Source organism: Telopea speciosissima, chromosome 7, assembly GCF_018873765.1.
Source record: "Telopea speciosissima isolate NSW1024214 ecotype Mountain lineage chromosome 7, Tspe_v1, whole genome shotgun sequence".
NCBI lineage: Eukaryota > Viridiplantae > Streptophyta > Magnoliopsida > Proteales > Proteaceae > Telopea > Telopea speciosissima.
The window spans coordinates 52,302,718-52,325,708 of NC_057922.1; the positions used below are offsets into that span (position 1 = coordinate 52,302,718).

Consider the following 22,991-nt stretch of genomic DNA (forward strand, 5'->3'; position numbering starts at 1 on the left):
AACATCAATATAGGAGGTACTACCATCTCAAAATGTCTATCTGGTAAACAAACTTGCCTACAACCTACTAAGTGTAAGTCAACTATGTAGTATTGGATATAAAGTTAGCTTTGATTTTTCACATTGCTTGGTTATGAATGCTAATAATAAAGTAGTATCGAAAGGAACTAGGAATAACAATATATATACTTGCATTATTGATGAAGCTTCTTCTAGTAATACTTGTTTAGTTTCCTATGAAGATTCAAGTGTTTGGCATAGAAAACTTGATCATATAAATATCAAGTTGATTCAATCAATAGCCTCCAAAGAACTTGTCCGAAACTTACCTAAACTAAAGTTTAACAAGAATCATTTTTGTGATGCATGCCAAAAAGGTAAACAAGTTAAAGTTTCTCACAAATCTAAGAACATTGTTTCAACTACTAGACCACTTGAACTTCTCCATTTGGATCTCTTTGGTCCTATCCCTACTCCAAGCTTAAGTGGAAAAGTCTACACTTTTGTCATTGTTGATGGTTACTCTAGATACACTTGAACTTCTTTTCTTAGACATAAAAATGAGGCTTTTAATGAATTTTCAAAACTTTGTAAGAAAATCCAAAACCAAAAGGGCTATTTGGTCACTACAATAAGAAGTGATTATGGTGGTGAGTTTGACAACTCAAACCAATTTGGGAAATATTGTGCTAATGAAGGCATCACTCACAATTTTTCTGCTCCTAGAACTCCTCAATCTAATGAGGTTGTTGAAAGGAAGAATAGATCTCTTCAAGAGACTGCCCAGACTATGCTTAATGAATATTCTCTACCTAAATATTTTTGGGCTGAAGCTGTGAATACTGCATGTTATGTTTTAAATCGTGTTTTGATTCGAAAAATCCTATCTAAAACACCTTATGAGTTCTATTTTGAAAAGAAACCCAAAGTTGATTATTTTCAAATCTTTGGATGTAAATGCTTCATTTTGAATATTAAAGACTCCAAAGGAAAATTTGATGAAAAATCAGATGAAGGTATTTTTCTTGGTACTCTAGCAATAGTCGTGCTTATGGAGTATTCAACAAAAACACCTTAGTAGTGGAGGAATCTATGAACATTAGATTTGATATTTCTCCTCCAAAAGACAAGTACTAACCTCTAGTTGATGAGGATGAGGATGTCATATCTGAAATCTCAAAAAGAGTTGAGACCTCTTCATTAAATGAAGATAATTCTCCTCTTGAAACATCTAAAGAAAACTCATTGGAGCTTCCTAAAGAGGTTAGACCAGTAAGAAATCATCCAATAAAACAAGTTATTGGTGACTTAGAATCCGGTGTTCAAACAAGGTTTAAACTTCAAAACACTTGTAATTTTGCTGCATTCCTATCCATGATAGAACCTAAGAATATAAAAGAAGCTCTATTGGATAATGATTGGATTTTGGCCAAGCAAAAAGAACTCCATCAATTTGAAAGAAATGATGTATGGGAGCTTGTACCAAAACCCAAAAATAAATCCATAATTGGAACAAAATGGGTTTTCAGAAACAAACTTGATGAAAATGGTATTGCAGTCAGAAATAAGGCAAGACTAGTGGCTCAAGGATATAATCAGCAAGAGGGAATCGTTTTTTGATGAAACATATGCTCCTGTTGCTAGATTAAAAGCCATTAGAATGCTCCTAGCATTTGCTTGTCATAAAAATTTTAATTTTTTTCAAATGGATGTGAAGAGTGCTTTCTTGAATGGTTTTATTGAAGAAGAAGTTCATGTTTCTCAACCTCAAGGTTTTGAAAACTCTTCTCACCCTGATCATGTCTTTAGATTAAAGAAAGCTTATTATGGACTTAAACAAGCACCAAGAGCTTGGTATGACAGGCTAAAGACATTTCTGATTGATTATGCATTTATCATTGGTAAGATAGACACTACATTGTTTGTTAAACGTAAAGGCTTTAAATTAATCATAGTACAAATTTATGTAGATGATATTATCTTTGGTGCTACAGATGAATCCTTATGCATTGAATTCAGTGATTGTATGAAAAATGAATTTGAAATGAGTTTGATGGATGAACTCAACTTCTTTTTAGGCCTTCAAATCAAACAAACTGAAAATGGGATTTTTATCAATCAATCAAAATATATCAAAGAATTGTTAAAGAAGTTTGACATTAATTCCCCAAAGGCCTCTAACACTCCCATGAGTACCTCAATAACTCTCTCAAAAGATAAGAATGGAACTCCTGTTAATCCTACTCGTTATCGAGGTATGATTGGAAGCTTGTTATACTTAACTGCAAGCAGACCAGACATCATGTTTAGTGTTTGTGCATGTGCTAGATTTCAAGCTAGCCCTATGCAATCACACTTAAGTGCAGTTAAAAGAATTTTTAAGTATTTAAAATGAACCATCAATATAGGATTGTGGTATCCAATGCAAAATGATTTTGAATTACTTAGTTTTTCTGATGCTGACTTTGTTGGTTGTCATATTGATCGCAAAAGCACAAGTGGTATTTGCCACTTTCTTGGATCTTGTCTCGTTTCTTGGTTCAGCAAGAAGCAAACTGTGTGGCACTCTCAACTACCGAAGCTAAATATATTGCAGTTGGCAGGTGTTGTGCCCAAATCCTTTGGATGCGTCAGACTCTTCAAGATTATGGAATCCAATTCAATCCTTCCAAAATTTTTTGTGATAGCACTAGCACCATCAATCTGAGTAAAAACCCTGTTCTTCACTCAAGAGCAAAACATATAGATGTTCGCCATCATTTTCTTCGAGACACTGTCCAAAAGGGTGAAGTAGTCCTCGAACACATTGAGACCGAAAAGCAAGTCGCTGACATCTTCACCAAACCTTTGTCCGAAGAACCATTTTGCCCTCTTCGACGAGAATTAGGTATGTGTAATCCTTTTGATTGAGTCAAAATCCTTGAGCTTTGCCCAAATAGGTCTTAAAATCAATTTCTGGGCTGGACCGGCTTAAAATTCAGGGTCATCCAGTCAACCGGATGGTCGAAACCGGTCGATCGGATCGCGGACAGAATGGTTTTTAAACCATTCCGTGGGTTATTTGGCTCATTCCCTTTTGTCCCAAACCCTTCTCTCTTCTCTCCAAAAACCCTCTCTTGAGTCTCTAGGGCAAAATCTTGCACAACTCTTAAAGATTCTTGCCCTATTGGTGATCCAATCTCATCTTCAACATCAAATCTCTGAGTTTTCACTTCTTCTCTTCCCAAAAACTCTTCAAGACCCTATTTCTCCAAAACCCTTATTCTCTATGGCTTCCAAAGGAGAATCTTCAAAGAAGAGAAAGACGGTTGCTTCAAAGAAGGATGCATATGATGGTACATTGTTCATCTCCAAAGAGGCTTCTATTTGGTGGAAGCAATTTCAACTCAAGAAACTCATTAGGGAAAGGCTAGTAAGTATCACTGAACTCAATAACATTCTCCCTTGTGAAATCAACACTTTCTTTGAGATGTTGGGTTGGGACTCCATCCTATATCCCCAAGAAAAAGCCTACCCTAGACTTGTGCAACTACTTTATTGCAATCTCCAAGTTGTTGATGTTAAAGGGGACTACACCATCACCTCTCTAGTTAAGAGCAAACATATCTCCTTTGACACTGTGGAACTTGCCCAAATGATTGGAGTTGATGACTCTGGAGAACACAAATATCTCCATACCAAAACCTCTCCATAAGGTTTTATGAATGTTGATGAAGTTTATGGCGCTATTTTCAAGAATTATTTAGGTGAACCTAAGGGCCTTACTGCTATTCATCTTGGAGATATTCCTAGGGTTATGAATCTGATTCTTACTTACAATATCCTCCCTCTTGGTGGGCATAGAGATCCCATTACCCGTTTCCAAGCCTATCTCATTTGGTGCATTGCCAATATCCATCAAATCTGCCTTCCCTATGTGATTATAAAAACCATAGAATTGGCTGCTGAAAGAGACTCCAAGGCTAGCCTCCCCTATAGTAGTCTCTTGACAATCATTTTCAAGCATTTTGAAGTGGATCTCACTGATGAAATTCCCTCCACAAATCCTACTGCCATTGATAGTTCTACCTTAAAGAAAATGGCCATTCCTACTAGTGCATCTGATGCTCCTCCTCCTCCTGCCTGTCAAGCTAGGCGTAAGCAAGCCTCTTCATCCATTGTTGACAGTGATGCTTCTGATGATGATGATAGTGAAGATGAAGAATATGTGACAAGGGCTGAATTTGCTTCTTATCAAGAGAAGCTTGACTCTAGCCTCCAGGGATTTGATGATCAGTTTGCTGCACTTCGTGGAGACAACAAGGAGATCATGGCTCAGCTTCGGATGATCACTCAGCATTTTCACATTTCTACCCCTCCTGCAGATGATTAGTGCTTTTTATTCATGTTTTCTTTAAACACAATTTGGGTTGTAATATTTGAACCAACTGCTTTACTTTTAGCATGACTTTTGACTGCTGCACCTCTCTAGGGGGAGAGTGCTTTTTTTGACTATTTGGTTTAGACTTTTATAACTATGTGGTTGACTTGTTTTGACTATTAGGTACAATCATTTCTTTATTCTATATTTTCTGCCTATGACTCTATTGCAGGGGAGCCTTCTCTACTCCTTTTTGTTGTTGACAAAGGGGGAGAAGATATGATGATTATGGATTTGACATATGATGCATGACTTAATTGCTTTAAATTGAAATACATTGTATTATATGTGGTTGCTACGGATGTTATATATTGCTACCAAATCATATGTTTGTCATCATCAAAAAGGGGGAGATTGTTGGCGAGTTCTACCCTACCTCCATAAGTGTTTTCATGATAACAAACATATTGGTCAAGGTCTCAGTTGTGTTAATGTCAACAGAGCAAATAAGTTAAAACAGTAGAAGACACATAGTACGAAGCAAGGACATTCAAGATAAAGCCTTGAAGATCAACATCTTGAAGGCGTACGAAGGTTGTCAAGTAAAGAAGATCTTAAAAGATCTTTTGAAGATTGAAGAACGTCACTTGAAGAAAGAAAGTCAAGATGCTCGCGTGCACATACTTAGATACACACTGCATACATACTTGTAATTGCATTCGTACAATAAAGATGAAAAAGCTTATGCATCATTTAGAGACCTTAGGAGGTTGAAATTGAACCCCCTTTGACCTTAAAATCTGTTGGAATTAGTTGGAAAAAATCTCGGACCAATCCCTGCAATCAAACTGTCTGAATCAAGCCAATACAGGGATCCGGTCGATCGGATCACAGTGTATGCATCGACCGGATGAAGCAGTGGCTTTACTGGTACGTTCCCAAAAGTGATCCGGTCGACCGGATCAAGTGGGACAATGATCTGGTCAATCGGACATCGACCAGATGTCAATACTGCCCTCCAACGGCTAGTTTTTAACAGCTAATCTCCCCAACGGCTATGATCCGGTCGACCGGATCAATCTTCAGGTCAACCGGATGGGTTAAAAATAGATCCGTTAAAGCACATTTTGCACATGTTCCAAAGGCCATTAATGAGCCTATAAATAGAGAACATGTCAGACCTTTTCACCTATCTACTACAGTCCAAAATCCAACTTTTGTGAAAGGTGAAAAGTCAATTATTGCTCTTTTTATTGAAGTCTTCTTGTCCACATCTACATCACTCAAGGATTGACTTCAAAGCTCAAAGGACCTTCACATGCTTGCACTCTAAGAAAAAAAGTCTTAAAGAAGGTCTTCATTAAGAATTCATTTGCATCATTTAACACTTGCAAGGAGTACACATCACACTCCTTGCCTAGGTAATCTTTACCTTTATTCTCTTTTGTATTTGTTTATGCTTTTGAGTTTACAAAGCATTGTTGCATTAACCTAGACTGTACTTAGGTTTTGCAAGGATCCTCTTATCCTTAAAAGATTCGGATTCTCTTATCCTTAAAAGATTGGGATCCTCTTATCCCGTGGAAAAAGATTGTAAAGGTGTTCTTCCCACCTACTGTACTAAAAGAAAGTAACCAGTGAAATTCTCTCAAGGTTGAGAGGAGTGGACATAGGCTAAGTTTAGCCGAACCACTATAAATTTTGTGTGTCTTAATTCAAGAAAATTTTTAAAAGGACATTATTTTCACTAATGATAACCTATTCACCCCCCCTCTAGGTGATCCCACAACAGTAACAAGTAGAAATTAAATACAACAAACACACCGAAATTAAAGTCAAATTCCCTTACCTAAAGTTGGATGTTTGTACAAGTCCGTAGACGAATCTAACTCCCAAATAAACCTCACCAAAAGGAAATTATAATCCTAAACAGTAGTAAATAGCATATATTAGACCCTATATAAGCTTAGGTTAAAGCCTAAACCAACTAGGACCAAAGCAGAGACAGCAGGGATGGACCGGATTCAGACCAGCCCTGAATCCGGTCGGCCGTAGGGGTCACAGTCTCTCAATCCGGTTGGTGATACAGTGGCTATTTTTGAGTTCCAATTCCATGGATCTTGCCATGCATGGAGCCTAATCCCTCAAATTGGCTTAGGGGAAACTGAGGGTACAGCCATGGGGTCATTTTGACCCAATTGCATGTATGATCAAAGCCAAGACTCCCAATCATAAATAAATAAAAAGAGAATTCTTGGAACTTCAAGAACATGGCTGACCCCAAGATAAAAGAGAGGAATTGGACAGATCAAGGGGATTGAAGGTAACCTTAATTGGGTTGACTTAATCCAATTGTGTGTAGGATCAAAGGCTTTCAAGCCAAATTATCTAAGGTTCTAAGCTTTGGGGTTTGCTTGAGTTAAGAACTCAACAAAAGCAAAGAAGAAAGAGAGGAATTGGGAAATTTTAGAATAGTTGGATAGCATACCAGGGATATGAAATGAAGAAGATGGTAGCAGCCCAACCATCAACCTTTCCTAGGGCTTCTCTTCCAAGCTCCAAGTACTTCAAATCCTTCAAGTTCTTCTTCCCTCTTTTTCTTCTCTTCTTTCTCCCTTAGAGCAGAATCGGTTCTTGTTTAGATAGAAATGAACTCCTAAAGCTAAGTATTTCTATTTAGCTAAGGTTACTAAAGCCTGTTTGATTTGGTCAAGTTAGAATTAGTTTGGTTAATGTAATTTTCTGAACTAATTCTAAGACAAATAACCCCTTAAAGGCTTATAGTTAAGTCACGGGATTGATGTACATGTCATAAGTGGGGCCCCAGGCATGTTGGTCCACGGGCAGCTCAGGACACACGGAGGTGTGGGTTCCACAAGAGAAAATTACAATTCTGAGCTTACTATACCATTAAAGCATTAATGCTATATATATATATATATATATATGTTAGCTATATGGCTAGAATACCGTGGGGGTATTCTGGTCCTCTTTCTTTTGTTATTTTATTTATTTCGTACATGTGGTTTCGTCCCACATTGCTAATGTACAATTGTTTCATTATTCATTATGATTATAAATAAAGATGTGCTTGGGATGACTAAATCATCCAAGCATTCATTCTCTAATCCTATTCTGTTAACATGGTATCAAAGCAGCATTCGAATTAGGGACCCCCCTTCTCTTCCTTTCTCGATTTCAGCCTCCTCCCCTCTCATTCGCAAGTTTTTTTCTTCTCCTTTCCCCTTGTTCTTCATTCACCCCTATTAGGGCAGCACTGATGAGGTGATCAATAGATCCAGTGGCTGCCCTCCATTACCTCATTCTATGATCAAGTTATTTGATTGGTAGGGACAATTTCAGCTCCAGTTGCTGCCTGTGATATTTGAAGATTCTGTTTTTTTGTGGACTGCTCTCACTCCCTTCCAAGGAAGCAATCTACATCATTGACGACTCAAGAACTGCAGCAGTATTTACTATTTTGGATTAGTTCCTATCTCCACCAAGTTTAAAGACATCCTAGATCGATTATTCTTCCACCAAATCAGGTGTTTTTTTTCAGAACCCTGAGCATTATCGATCTAGGGTTTGCAGGTTCTTGTTGCGGCTGATATTTGGCAGAGTGATTCAGCATTACTAGAGCACCACTCGATCCTAGTTTCAGCTCCATCTGCTGAGATTTTGCTCTTCTTCTTCCCTACATCAATCTCATCAATTTCAGGTTTTTTTCCAAAACCCTGTAAAAATCGATCTAAGGGATTTACTTGGCTCCTGTTGCTGATTTTTGGAGACCATTGTTCTACCACTACCAGCAGGCTCTCCTCCAATTTTCAGCCCTTAACTTGGAGGATTTCTTGGGTTTTTCTTCACAACAGCCCCCTTCTGCGATTGGGCTTCTCTACTGTCTTCATGGGTGACTCTGTAGATTCGACTGCTACTTCTGTTGGTGATGGAACCAGCAAGCCAGATTATCACACTTTTTCTCCAAATCTAGTCAAGTTGGATGGCAGTAATTATTTGCTTTGGTCTAGGTCTGCATCCTTTGCCATTGCTGGCCGTGGCCTTACGGGTCATATTAGGGGCACTACTGTTATGCCCACTGAGGTTGGAGCTGCTCAAGACAAGTGGCTTGCCAACAATGGAGTTCTTATGTCCTACCTAATTAGTTCTATGACTACAGATCTGCAGCACAATTTTCTTCTCCTTAACACAGCCTCGGAAATTTGGGCTGCTTGCAAGGAAACTTACGGACAGCTTGGCAATGATGCCTAGGTTTATGAACTCAGGAAGAAGGTCCTTCACACTACTCAGGGGGAATTGACAGTCTCCAAATACTAAGCTACTTTGCACAGCCTTTGGCAGCAACTGGACCACTTTTCTGACTTTCACCCAAGTACAGCTGCTGATATTACTTCTTACAAACAACATATGGACAAGATCAGAGTCTATGATTTTTTGGCAGGTTTGAATGTCGAGTATGATCAAATTCGGGTTCAGGTGTTGGGTCATAAGCCATTTCCCACACTTAAACAGTCCTATGCCCTGGTCTCCTCTAAAGAAAACTGTAGGGTTGCCATGTTGCACCCTCCTATTATTGACAGATCGCCACTCCAGGTTGCTGCCCCTGCCACTCCTGCACCTAGTGGCACTGCTTCTCTTAGTGATTCTACTACTGGGTTTGTTGTTTGTGAGTACTGTCACAAACCTTACCACACCAAGGAGAAGTGCTGGAAACTTCATGGGAAACCGGCTGACTTTAATGCTAAATGGGATGCCAAGACCAAGGCCCATTAGACTGAGACTGTTACTGCGGCCCCTGCTACTGACCCTGGTCTATCCCAGAATGATCTACAGGTACTCCTTCGTATACTGAGGCCTTCCGCTGCTGCTGCCTCTACTACATCAACTACTGCCAATTCTTCTGCTACTTCAGGTTCCCACTTTGCCCGATCAGGTATTCCATTTGGGGGTCATTGTGCTTCTGTAGCTTCACATCCTTAGATCATAGATTCTGAGGCTATAGATCATATGACCGGTTCCTCTGGTTTGTTTCATAGATATTCTCCCACTTTTGGGAAAGACAAGGTCAAGGTAGCTGATGGTTCCCTTTCTTCTATATCTGGAAAAGGAATCATCAACTGCACTTCCTCTCTTCCATTAACTTCTGTTTTGTATATTCCTAATTTTACTACTAACCTTCTTTCCATTAGTAGTATTACTCGTGATCTTAACTGCAAAGTCACTTTCTTTCCTTCTCATTGTGTGTTTCAGGATCTGGACTCTGGGAGGACGATTGGATTGGGTAAAGTGCACGGTGGGCTGTACCTGCTTGATGATGGTCGCTTCTCTCCACCACCATTGCCTTCTCCACTACACCAGAACTCCATGGTCTCTTCTGAACTCTACCAGTGGTACTCTAGGTTAAGTCATCCCCCTTTAGGAATTTTAGCGCATTTATTTCCTAGTTTGGTTACCCTTCGTACTAAGGATTACTTTTTTTGTGAGGCGTGTGTTCTGGCCAAATAGACACGTTCAAATTATCTTATTTTAAATAAAAGGAGTTCTTCTTGCTTTCAATTAGTGCACTCTGATGTTTGGGGCCCTAATCGTAAACCCTCTCTTTTTGGTCATCGGTGGTTTGTCTTTTTCATTGATTGTCATTCTAGGCACACATGGGTGTATCTTTTGGACACAAAAAATCAGGTTTTTTCATGTTTTCAGTACTTTCATAAAATGGTCCAAGCTCAGTTCCAAGCTACTCTCAAAATATTGAGAAGTGATAATGGGACAGAGTATAAAGAATCACAATTTCAAAAATATTTGGCTGACCATGGAATCATTCATCAAACTAGTTGTGTTGATACCCCTGCCCAGAATGGTGTGGCAGAAAGGAAAAACCGCCACTTGTTAGAAATGGCCAGAGCTTTGATGTTTGCGAAAACTGTCCCGTCTTAGTATTGGGGGGATGCGGTTCTTACGGCGGCCTATCTCATCAATAGGCTGCCCTCTAGGGTACTTAACTCCTGTAGCCCCTCTGATATTTTGATTGGTAATTCCTCCTTTATTGTGCCTCCTAAGGTGTTTGGTTGTGTGTGTTATGCTAGAGATACCAAATCTCCACGCAAACTTGAACCTCGGGGGCTCCGTTGTATTTTCTTGGGTTATTCTCTAACCCAGAAAGGATATAAATGCTACCATCCCCCTTCCCGCCGTACCGTGGTTAGTATGGATGTTATTTTCCTCGAGTCCATTTCTTATTATTCTTCACCACCTCTTCAGGGGGAGAGTGTTGGTGAAGATGTGGCTTTCGAAATTCCTTTACCTGAGGTGCCTCCGTGCCTGACCATCTTTACCACCTCGGCTGCTCTCAGCCCCTTTTACCACCCACGGCTGCTGCCCACCCTTTTTGGATGCTTCCCATCCAACTTTGGATGCTGCCCATCCTACTTTGGAGACTGCCCAACAACCTCTGGCTGTTCCTCCCTCACCTAATGGGAATCCTTTACAGGAGGAGAGAAAATAGTGTTGTTAATATTCCTATTCAAGGGGAGCTGACTCCAGTCCAGAGAACTATTGGTGAATTTCAGAAGAGAATTGACAACTCCAACATGATCACCTATACAAGGGCAGATCCACTAGAGGGGCATTGCATCCCACTATAGCACCGCACCCATCCAATTGCGGCTCCGCATACGATCCTACATCTCCTGGTAATCCATCTACTTCCGACCTACCTATTGCGACTTCGCAAAGGTACTAGGACTTGCACTTTACATCCCATATCTCATTTTGTTTCTTATAACTCTCTTTCTCCCTCTTTTCGTGCATTTGTATCTTCTCTTTCCTCTATCTCGATTCCTAGAAATTGGCAGGAAGCATCTATAGATGGAAAGTGGAAGGCAGCAATGTTAGAAGAAATGAGAGCACTACACAAAAATAATACATGGGATCTTGTGGCTCTTCCTCTAGGGAAAAAACCAGTGGGATGTAGATGGGTTTTCGTGGTTAAACAAAAAGCTGATGGCACGGTGGATAGGTATAAGGCACGTCTGGTTGCAAAGGGGTTCACTCAGACTTATGGAGTTGACTATTAGGAGACCTTTGCACCAGTGGCAAAGCTCAACACCGTCAGGGTGTTATTATCTTGTGCTGCGAATCTTGGGTGGGATCTTCAGCAGTTAGATGTCAAAAATGCCTTCCTCCATGGAGAGCTTGAGGAGGAGGTATATATGGACATTCCACCAGGTTTTTTTTATGATAGGACTAAGGGCAGGGTTTGTAAATTGAAGCGTGCCCTTTATGGTTTGAAGCAGTCACCTAGGATCTGGTTTGGTAAATTTCATAAGGCTATGATTTCAGCAGGTTACAAGCAGAGCAATGCTGATCACACTTTGTTTATCAGACGGCTTGGTAACAAGGTTACTCTTCTCATAGTCTATGTGGATGATATTGTGGTCACGGGTAATGATGATGCTACAATCAGGGATTTGAAAATTCTTCTTGGCCGTGAGTTTGAGGTCAAAGATCTTGGTCCCCTAAAATATTTTCTAGGGATAGAAGTTGCTCGATCTTCAAAGGGCATCTTTCTTTCTCAAAGAAAATATGTCATTAATCTATTGACTGAGACAGGGCTACTTGGCTGTCATCCTTCAGATACTCCTATGGAAGCTACTATAAAACCTAGGGAGAAAGAGGGTGAGCCTGTTGACAAGGGTGCTTATCAGCGGTTAGTGGGCAAACTAATCTACCTTTCTTACACACGCCCTGACATTGCAGTTGCTGTAAGTTTGGTGAGTCAGTTCATGCATGATCCCTATTCCTCTCATATGGATGTAGTCCGTCGTATTTTGAGGTATTTGAAGTCCGCTCGGAAAGGGAATCCTTCTATCTCCCAATGGTCACTGAAGATTGAAGCCTATCGATGCCGATTGGGCTGGTTCTCCTGACAGAAATCTATTCCTCATTGTTCCTTTTGGGTGGGAACCTTGTCAATGGCGTAGCAAAAGGTCTAGTGCTAAAGCCGAGTTCCGCGCAATGGCACAAGGAATTTGTGAACTTCGTGGCTTAGAGGATTATTGCAGGATATTGGTGTTGTTGTCCATCTTCCTATGATGCTTTATTGTGACAATAAAACCGCCATTAGCATTGCTCATAACCCTGTCTAGCATGATCGTACTAAACACGTGGAGGTTAACCGTCATTTCATCAAGGAGAAGCTTGAAGCCGGCCTCATTTGTGTTCCCTTTGTGAAGTCCACTAATCAACTGGCTGATGTGTTCACTAAGGGGCTGGGTAGCAAGCTGTTTCATCCTATCTTAGTCAAGTTGGGCATGCATGATATATATGCACCAACTTAAGGAGTATTAGTATATGGCGTAATAGTGGGGTATTCTGGTCCTCTTTCTTTTGTTATTTTATTCCGTGGGGTATTCTGGTCCTCTTTCTTTTGTTATTTTATTCCAGGGTATTCTGGTCCTCTTTCTTTTGTTATTTTATTTATTTCGTACATGTGGTTTAGTTCTACATTGCTAATGTACAATTGTTTCATTCTTCATTATGATTATAAATAAAGATGTGCTTGGGATGACTAAATCATCCAAGCATTCATTCTCTAATCCTATTCTGTTAACAATATATATATATATATAGGAATGGATTCTTACCTAAGACCCGGCCCAATGGTATGCGGACAACTTAACCCGGACGGGTACGTGGGTCCCACAAGGAGAAAATTGTATTTCAGCCGATACGACCACCAAACGAGATAATAGTTTATATAAAATTACTAACGGGTTTCATATAGAGTTATTACACAAGTTCAAATAAGACCCGATTTAGAGGTGGGTATCACAGTGTCAGTGGGTGTATACTATTAAGTATCACTCGGATGGTTCTGTTGAGCGGCTTAAAGCTCGCCTGGTTGCTAAGGGCTACACCCAGACTTATGGTGTTGACTACTTTGAGACTCTCTGGTGGCTCGCTTGAACTCCGTTCGTCTAATTAAAAATGCCTTCCTCTATGGTGACTTACTCGAAGAGGTCTATATGGAGCAACCTCCCGGGTATGGTGCTTAGGGGGAGAATGGTGGACGTGTGTGTAGATTGCACAATGCTATTTATGGGCTGAAACAGTCTCCTCAAATATGGTTCAAGAAGTTTAGTTCTATTGTAACTGCTTATGGCTTCTCTCAATGTTTTTCAGATCATTCAGTATTTGCCCGTGGCCAAGGAGAGAAGTTGGTAGTTCTTGTTGTCTATATAGATGACATCATTGTCTCAGGAAATGATGAGAGTGGCATCAAGGAGTTGAAAGATTACTTACAACAGCATTTTCAGACGAAAGACTTGGGCCAGCTTCATTACTTTCTTGGGATTGAGGTTATTAGAAGTAAAAAGGGGATCAACCTATCTCAGAGGAAGCATGTGTTAGATCTCTTGACAAATATTGGTATGTGTGCTGCAAAACCAGTGGATATTCCTATGGATCCTAATAAAAAATTTGGGATTAATGATGGTGAAATCCTTAAGGATGTTCACTCCTACAGAAGCTTAATTGGGAAGCTGTTATACTTGACTGCCACTAGGCCGGATATATCTTATGCTGTTGGGATTCTCAACCAGTTCATGCAATCCCCTTGTAAGTCTCATTGGGATGCCGTTGTTCGGGTTCTTTGGTACTTGAAGGGTGCTCCTGGGAAGGGGCTTATTTATCATCCCAATATACATATGGAGCTTGTCGCATACTCTGATGCAGATTGGGCAGGTTCGGCTAGTGATAGTCGGTCTACCATAGGGTACTGTACGTTTTTGTCGGTCTACCATAGGGTATTGTACGTTTGTTGGAGGTAATCTGGTTACGTGGCGAAGCAAGAAACAGACCACGGTTGCCAGGTCCAGTGCTGAAGCAGAGTAAGAGTTATGGCTCATACTACTGCTGAGTTGATGTGGATCCGGTCACTACTCCTTGAGATGGGCTTTCCGGTTCCTACTCCTATAAAGATGTATTGTGACAACCAGGCCACTATCTATATTGCCAACAATCTGGTCTTTTATGAGAGGACCAAGCATATTGAGGTGGATTGCCACTTCGTTCACAGTGCCGTCTTTAAGAAATTGGTCGAGACACCATTTGTTTCTTCGTCTGATCAATTAGCTGATGTGTTCACCAAGTCTTTATTTGCCCCTGGTTTTCATTCTTGTTATCACAAGCTGAGCATGGGTGACATATATGCTCCAGCTTGAGGGGGAGTGTTAAAGTATTAGTACTAGGGGCAGTTTAGTCTTTTCCCTTTATTTCAGTCTTATTATTTAGTTCTCTGTAGCATCGTTTTATGTAGGGGCATTATTGTCGTAAACATTATTTATTGATGTTATTAATATATTAGGGACAGGCCAGCGATAGCTCTCTAAGTTCTATCGCAGGCTTTCTCCCATCTTGGAGACTTGCGGCTCCTTTTCTCTTCTTCTTCTCCATCTCCTAATTCTGGTTTGATTTTATTAAGTCTGATATTATAACAATAGCAAATAAAACCATAGAAACCAACCAGAATCTGAAGAAGAAGAGAACTGAGAGTGAGAGAGAGAGAGAGAGATGAGAATTGTACTGAATCCACGATAGATTTAGTCTGTCTATCACGGGCAGTCTAAGTTGTATTTATAACAAGAATCCAAAAAGTCTTAGTAGGACTCCTACTAAGACAATACATTGGGCAAGACTAAAAGTAATTATAAACTAATAAGGAAAGTTAGACTACATCACGATAGGGACAAACCCCTTATCATGACACACACCTTAACAAACACATTTAAAAAGAATTTCCAAAAACTTGCCTGAAAGGGAATTATCACACTAACCATTTCTTAGTTTCTTTTCATATCTTTACTAAAGTATGCTAATTCTCCTCTTCTCTGTACAAGGCAATTCTTTTCCCATTATTTCGAAAACTAAATGTTTTCAGCTTGCAAGGCTAGGAGAAAATTTGAGGCAGTATAGCTCTGTACAATGGATGAGTCCATCTACCATAATTAGAGCTCACCATTAATGACTCTAACAGAAGGCCTCTACCTTCACAATGAAGCATGAGTACTAAGTATGATTGGAATTTCTTCTTGTTTATATCATTTAGAAAAAAAAATGCGCTTCAATGCATTCAAAGGAAATATGTTGTTCCTAGGCATCAGAAGGTTTAGGATGATGAATAGAGATACATGTGGCAAGTGTTTGTGGAGATTCAGAAGGTCCCTGCTTCGGAGAAGGTTAATTGATACAACCAGGGATGGTAACCTGCAGGTAATTGACCCAAAACTTGGATTGGGCTGGCGTTCAAATGGAAGGTGTTGGAAGACTAATTAAGACGCCCTCCTATAGATACTGAAATCTCAGCCCACTTGAAGGACGAAATAGACAGGCTTGGAGTTCTGCTCTGACAAAGGGAACCTAATCCAACCTTATCCCAGACTAAATTCAAGTAAATGATTCAACATAGAAATGTGGAAAAATCATGATAAACAGACTGAAAATTTATATTTCGTCAGCACATAATATCAATTGAAGAGGCCAGACCTCTTGATTCAGTATCAGAAGTTCAGTACTCTAAGAGAGAGAGAGAGAGAGAGAATAAATAGATAACTGCAATAATGGAAGAGAAATTAAGGAGAAAGAAAAGACAAGGTAGATCTGATAGGAAGAACTATAAAAAGATTGAAAAGCATAAACACAGACCAGTGGAATGTGGATCTGAATCTGAAATAACTTGCAAATAGTTCTGGAATCATAATAGGAAGACGACACAAATATCTTAATCAGAAGTGAATGAAGGATAAGAAAGGAGTAGAAGAAAATTTGACTAAACAAAAACCAGAAGAAAGAGTGGGGGAATTGATTAGTAAGATAAAGAACTTTTGCAGATAATCCTGCCGTGTTGGTCATGCAAGAGCTTTACCCATGCAAAAACACAATATTTCACTGTATCCAAAACCTATGGAAATACATTGTCTACAGCCCTATAAATAGCTAATGACCATCCTGATTATCGCGTACTCCAACTCTGATTTTTTACCCTAGTAGAACTCTTGAAACTGACTAGACAATTGACTCCTATAGAATACCTATAACAACAACTCGGCCTTATACCAACTAAATGGGGTCGGCTACATGGATGCTTGCCCTTCAATCAGATCTATTTGAAGTCATACTTGATACAAGGCCTAAGCTTTGCATGTCTTTCCTCATCACTTCTCCTAAGGTCATTTTAGGTCTACCACTGGCTCTTTTTGTTCCTTCAATCTGAATCAAATCATTCCTCCGTACTAGCATCCAAAGGCCTCCGTTGAACATGGCCATGCCACCTCAAACGACTCCTATAGAATACCTAAAACCACTTAATACATAGGTAGAGAATTCTACTGATTTGGCCTCCATAATGACAAACACCTTTTACTATCTGCTAGATCCCCCTAACTAAATATCTTCAAATAAAAGAAATGAATTACTAAGAGACTCTCTTACTCCCAAGAGGTAAAACCCAATCAAATTTCTTGAGAAGGAAAAAAATGAAGCTTAAAAAATTCCCTTGATTTTCAAAGTGAGGCCACACCATACAGTAATTCCCACAAATCTTCAATTTGGAGAACCGTGCACCACACTTGCATTGGAAATACTGTAGCAACACGTGTACCCTCGGTAAAAAATTGACATGGAATGATAAATTTGATAGGCCTCTCTTCAACATTAATGACCTCCAATTGTGGCTTTATCTCTTTTAGGACAATCAGGCACTGGCTTGTCTTATGTTAGCGATATTGCTATGTAAATTTTACACAAATCCTTCAAATTTTATTTGGATGGGTATTTGAGACAATAAAAATGGGTATGAACCTCTTTTTCCAGCATGCCTTGGTATATACAGTAGAACTTAAGAAAATGAACAGAGTAGAAAAAATGAATAAACAAATCCTAAGAATTGGACAAATGATATGGCAATGATTAGAGGAGCTAAATGAGTAAAGAACAAGGGTTAGGCTGAAAATGACCTGTGGAGAAGTCGAAGAAATGACTTTCACTTAACGACAAATTTGATTTTAAGTAGAGTTGAATAGTGAAACAGGATTCATATAAATAAGGCTTCTTCGAAAAAAGTGTTACCATAAAGATTGACTTTCATGGAAGGCTGAAGTTTTTTTGTACTTTCTAAGTAGTGGAGGCTGAAAGGAATTTTTATGTGTTAATACATAGGTCCTAATAGTTTGAGTGGTCCCCGGAGACTGAACTCATGATTAATACTATAGCGGATTTGTGAGAGGGAGAAAATTCTGATTGTGCACAGACATGGTACAGTTAATGTGTATGCCTGCTCAGCTTTAAGTAGATGCAATGATAGGTCCGGAAACTTGGGCATTTATACTGTAACTCTATCTTAATGGTGGTTGTGTATGAGTTACATGATGGGTAAACTTTTGAACCTTTTAGTTACATCTTCAATTAAATTTTCAGGTGACACCCAATCTTTATGGCAACCTAGTGGCTAATACAGCAGCAGGTATTGCTGGGGGCACTGGTATTATGCCAGGAGGTAATTATCTGCTACAATTTAACCTTTCAAATTCATTATCTTTTGTTCCTTGTAAATGTTGAATAGCATCATTAATGGTTGCATGCACATGGTTAATCAAATTATAGCTTGAGTTTTGAAAATTTTGATTCCAGTCTCAATCATCCAAGTCAACTCAGTGAAGTTGTTCTATGGATTTTCAAGTACTTTACATGGCCAGTTCTTCCAACTACTTTCAGGATCTAATGATTGATTTATTTGTTATTAGCATCTTTGCTCATCTCACATGCATGGAGAGGAAAACTGCCAGAAAATGGAATCAATCTTCTGGAAATGTTTTTCTTCATAAGCTCAATAAATCTTTATTAGAAACAGGGATGATTCAATGAATTTTCTAATTGATGAGCTCGTCTTCATTTGCATTTATCCACTTTATAGTTGAAGCTGAACCTTCTCATTCCACCTTGCTTTTAAGCTATAGAGTGAAATGGTGAAACAGGATTTATGTAGCTACCACTTTTAGTTTGTGTTGAGTTTTCACCATCACTCACCTTTTAAGCACCAAAAAACATTATAAATGATAAACCATAATGGCAGCAACAATGAATCAAACTTTCCACGATGAACCGTTCTTCGTAGGTACTAAGACATTCGAACAAAAACCAAAACTAGTGTTTTAGGGTTACATCTTTGTACTACAAACGCAGTATCTCCAAAGGAATATGGAACTTGAACACGCATCCCTTTTGCAAACTAGTGGGATCCCTCGTTCAATGATTGACAGGGAACCCCAGCAGTGGAATTAATCCAGAACACACTAGGGTTGAAAACCCTAATCTAACAAAGAAGACAAAGTGCAGGAGGAGGAGGAGAGATTGGATACAATAAGCATGCCCTATCCCCCTACCCAAGCTCTCTAGTATAGAATGGGAACCCTAATTTTCCTAAGGGATCACATGCCAAATGGCAGGATCCTATTGGATGATCTAATTAGGGTTTTTTGTATGAGTTAAACTTGACAAGTGTAAATAAAAGTAATTATTTAAAAGTCTCACAATCATGTTGAAGTCCCTCTACATAACAATATCACATAACAGGCTTGCAGATATGGAAAACAAACACTGCCAAAAACCCTAGCCCATCAAAATGGCTTTGTTAGAGAACTTTGACCATTAACTAGACATAAAACTTTTGGAAAACTTTTTCAAATGTAGTTATTAAATAATAATATTTTTTATGCATTTTTAAATTCAATACGAAACTGCCACCAAGCTTTTGTCCAATCATACTCAGATAACGCTCTCAAGATATTCTCCCCATTCGGAAAGTGGATTCTTTGTTGAGTATCTCTTCCATTTATAGATAAACATTGTGAACCCAATGCACTGATATATAGCCAATGTAAGCATCAATCTTTTGCACACCAAAACACATAACCTGCAATTGCAAAAGTAAGGACCTCTCAGGTATGGCTACCGACAACTATCATAGAGAATCTTCTAATTAAAAACAATTGATGGTAGTCTATGCAAGATTATCAGATGATCTAGTTCGATCTCATAAAATATGAATAGTCATGTTTATATTCTTGAATCACTTTACCATGTGACAACCATATGAACAGAATGCCCAATTTTGTCCCTAGTTGCAAACACTTTAAGGCATATAAATTCGGGACAATATATCGCATATTAATGATAATGCAAATTAATTTAACTTGAACACTTTATATTTAACTTGAACATTTGTCACTTTGGAAATCCAAATATGTATAATCAAGGTCTGATAGATTATTTGCACCATAAACCAAGAAGTAATCCTTGGTTCTTCTAAAATACTTGAGAATGCACTTGACAACAACCAAATATTTTTATCCCGGGTTTGACTGATATTTTTTCACCATTCTAACAACATGAAAAATATCTAGCCTAGTGCATAACATGCCATACATGAGACTTCCACAACCGATGTATAGGGAATTCTCTTCATGGCCTCAATATCTGTTGGAGTCTGGGACACTGTGACTTAGAAATACAAACACCTTGTCTAAAAGGAGCATTTCCTCTCTTTAACAATATTATGAGCACAAGGAAAATGCCAGATGAATGGAGGAGAAACATTGTAGTTCTGGTCTACTAAAATAAGGGAGATGTCCAGAGCTGCAATAACTATAGAAACATAAAACTAATGAGTTGTACTATGAAACTCTGGGAGAAGGTTATTGAATCCCGTCTGAGAAGAGAGACTCATATCTCGAAGAATCAATTTAGTTTTATACCAGGTAGATCCACGCTAGAAGTTATCTACCTATTAAGGAGGCTCATGGAAAGGTGTAGAGCTAGCAAGAAGATCTCCATATGGTCTTTATTAGCCTGGAGAAAGCCTATAACAGAGTCCCTAGAGATTTAATCCCGCATGTTCTAGCAAAGAGAGTAATTATATAGATATAATTAAAGATATGTATGAGAGTGTGGTGACTAGTGTGAGATCTGTGGGAGGCCAGGGCAAGGAATTCCCAATTACAGTTGAGTTACATCAAGGATCAGCCCTAAGCCCTTATTTGTTTGCACTTGTCATGGATGAATTAACCAAGAACATCCAAGATGAGGTACCGTGGTGTATGCTCTTCACTGATTATATCATTTGGGTGGATGAGACAAAAGCAGAGCTTAACGCTAAGTTAGAGATGTGGAGATCAACCTTGGAAACAAGAGGCTTTAAGATTAGTAAATCAAAGACAGAGCATATGATATGTAACTTTAGTCACACTATGATGGATAATGACATGGTGAAAATTGATGAGAGAGAGATACCGCCAAGTGACTATTTTAGATATCTACAGTCTATCATAAACAAAGAAGGTAACAAAGATGATGATGTTTCACAAAGAATTAAAGTGGAGAGGGACGACCAGAATACTGTGTGACCCCCACATTCCTTTAAAATTTAGAGGAAAGTTTTACAGAACTGTTTTTCGACAAGCTATGATGTATGGGGCAAAATGTTGGGCAGTTAAAAAGTGTCATATAGCGAAGCTATGTCTGGAAGAGATGAGGATGCTAAGATGGATGTGCGGAAAAACTAGGAAGGATAAAGTGAGGAACGAACGCATTAGAGCTGATGTGGGAGTTGCCCCGATCTACGACAAGCTCCGAGAATATCGCCTGAGGTGGTTTGGCCATGTACAACGGAGGCATGGAGATGCCCCAGTAAGGAGGAGTGATCTGATCCCAATTGAAGGAGCTAAAAGAGCTAGGGGCAGGCCTAAAATGACCATAGGTGAGGTTCCAAAGAATAACATGCATAGCCTGGGCTTGTGCCAAGTATGACCTCAGATAGAGCCTATTGGAGGGCAAAGATCCACATTGTCGACACCATTTAGCTCAGATTTACCTGTTTTCCTGCGATAGCCTCTTTCCTCTTACTCTCATTTTTCATTTTTCATTTTCTATTTCTCGCTTTTCTTTTCTCATTTCTTCATTTTTAATCTTCATATCTCTTACTTCCCTTTCCCTTGGGAGGACCTCAGTTTTCCATACTTTGTCTTGAAAGGATCTATGTAGTTGACCCCATTTAGTTGGGATAAGGTTGTTGTTATTGTTGTTGACTCTTGCATATAGCCAACACTTTGTCAATGTAGTTGGATTGTGAGAATCCTAACATCGTATTCTTATGATCTCTTAAAAGCTTAATCTCAAGGATGTAACTAGCCTCCCCTAAGTCTTTCATTGAGAAATTGGTATACAACCACACCTTAACAAATGACAGTATGCCCATGTCATTCCCAATCAAAAGTATGTCATCTACATAAAGGACTAGGAAAACTAACACACTACTATTGTATTTTTAATAAAAGCAAAGGTCATCTATTATTTGATCAAAGCCAAACGTTTTAACTTTCTGGTCAAAATGGATGTTATAACTTCTAGAAGCTTGCTTCAGACCATAATAGATCTCAACAACTTGCTTATTTTGGTTTCTTCTCTCAGAGAAGTAAATTCTTCTGACTATTATATATAGATATCTTCATCAAAATATCCATTGAGGAAGGTAGTCTGACCATCTATTTGTTAGATTTCTTAATCATAGTGTACAGTAATGCATAATATAATCCAGATAGATTTAATCATCGCTGCTGGTAAAAAGGTCTCATTGTAATCTATCCTCCCTATTGGGTGTAGCCTTTTGCAATTAGTCTTGCTTTGATTCTTTCTACTTTTTCTTCTATGCCCTTTTCCTTTTATAGATCTACTTACATCCAATGGGCTATATGCTACTAGGTGGATCGACAAGAGTCCAAACTTAGGTTAAAATACAATTTCAGAACACAAATCTTCTTTCCAATGATCTACATCTACATCCTTTATGGCCTCAAAGTAGGTGTTGAGATCCAAATCCAAAGAATCGGATACCATACAAAAATCTTCTACTTTCTCATCACCCTCAGTAAAAAGGATGAATTGAAGTGGAGGTCTTGCAGTCCTACCACTACGACAAGATTCACTAGGATGATCCATAGATCTAGGAATTTCATTGATTGGTTCAATCGAAAATGAAGGTGATTTATCACCAGCAATTTTTTTATGGTAACAAGATCTCATCCGGGGGTTATAAGATCCTTCTTAAGGAATGTTACGTGCTTGCTCACAAGCACTTTCTGATCTACGAGGTTGAAAATTAGTACCCTATATTGCCTTTAGGATATCTCAAAAAAAAAAGTGACATCTATTTGTTCTTGATTCAAATTTTTCTGTCAACTCCTTTTTAATATGTGCATTGCATCTCCATACTATAAGTTGTCATAGACTAGGTTTGCACCCATTCCATAACTTAAAAGGAGTTTTGGTACAATTTTGGTCAGAATGCTATTTAAAATGTAGATAGTTATCTCTAATGTGAAACCCCAAAAAGCTAAAGGTAGCTTTGCATAGATGAGCATGGAATAGACCATGTCGAACAAAAGGCTTGTTCCTTCTATTTGAAATACCATTTGTTGTGGTGTTCCAAGGGCACTCAATTGAGATAATATGCCATCTTATTTAAAATGTTTTTTAAATTCATCGAATAAGTACTCTCCACCTC

At 38.9% G+C, this 22,991-nt stretch overlaps 1 protein-coding gene across 1 annotated transcript in view; it reads left to right on the forward strand.

The window, feature by feature from the left end:
- LOC122667697 (isocitrate dehydrogenase [NAD] regulatory subunit 1, mitochondrial-like) overlaps nt 1-22,991 on the forward strand; it is a 93,023-nt gene that overhangs the window by 62,286 nt on the left and 7,746 nt on the right. Inside the window, exon 3 of the mRNA XM_043864080.1 lies at nt 17,852-17,930. Within this exon, the coding sequence (XP_043720015.1) occupies nt 17,852-17,930 (79 nt within the window). The remainder of the gene's footprint in view (nt 1-17,851; nt 17,931-22,991) is intronic.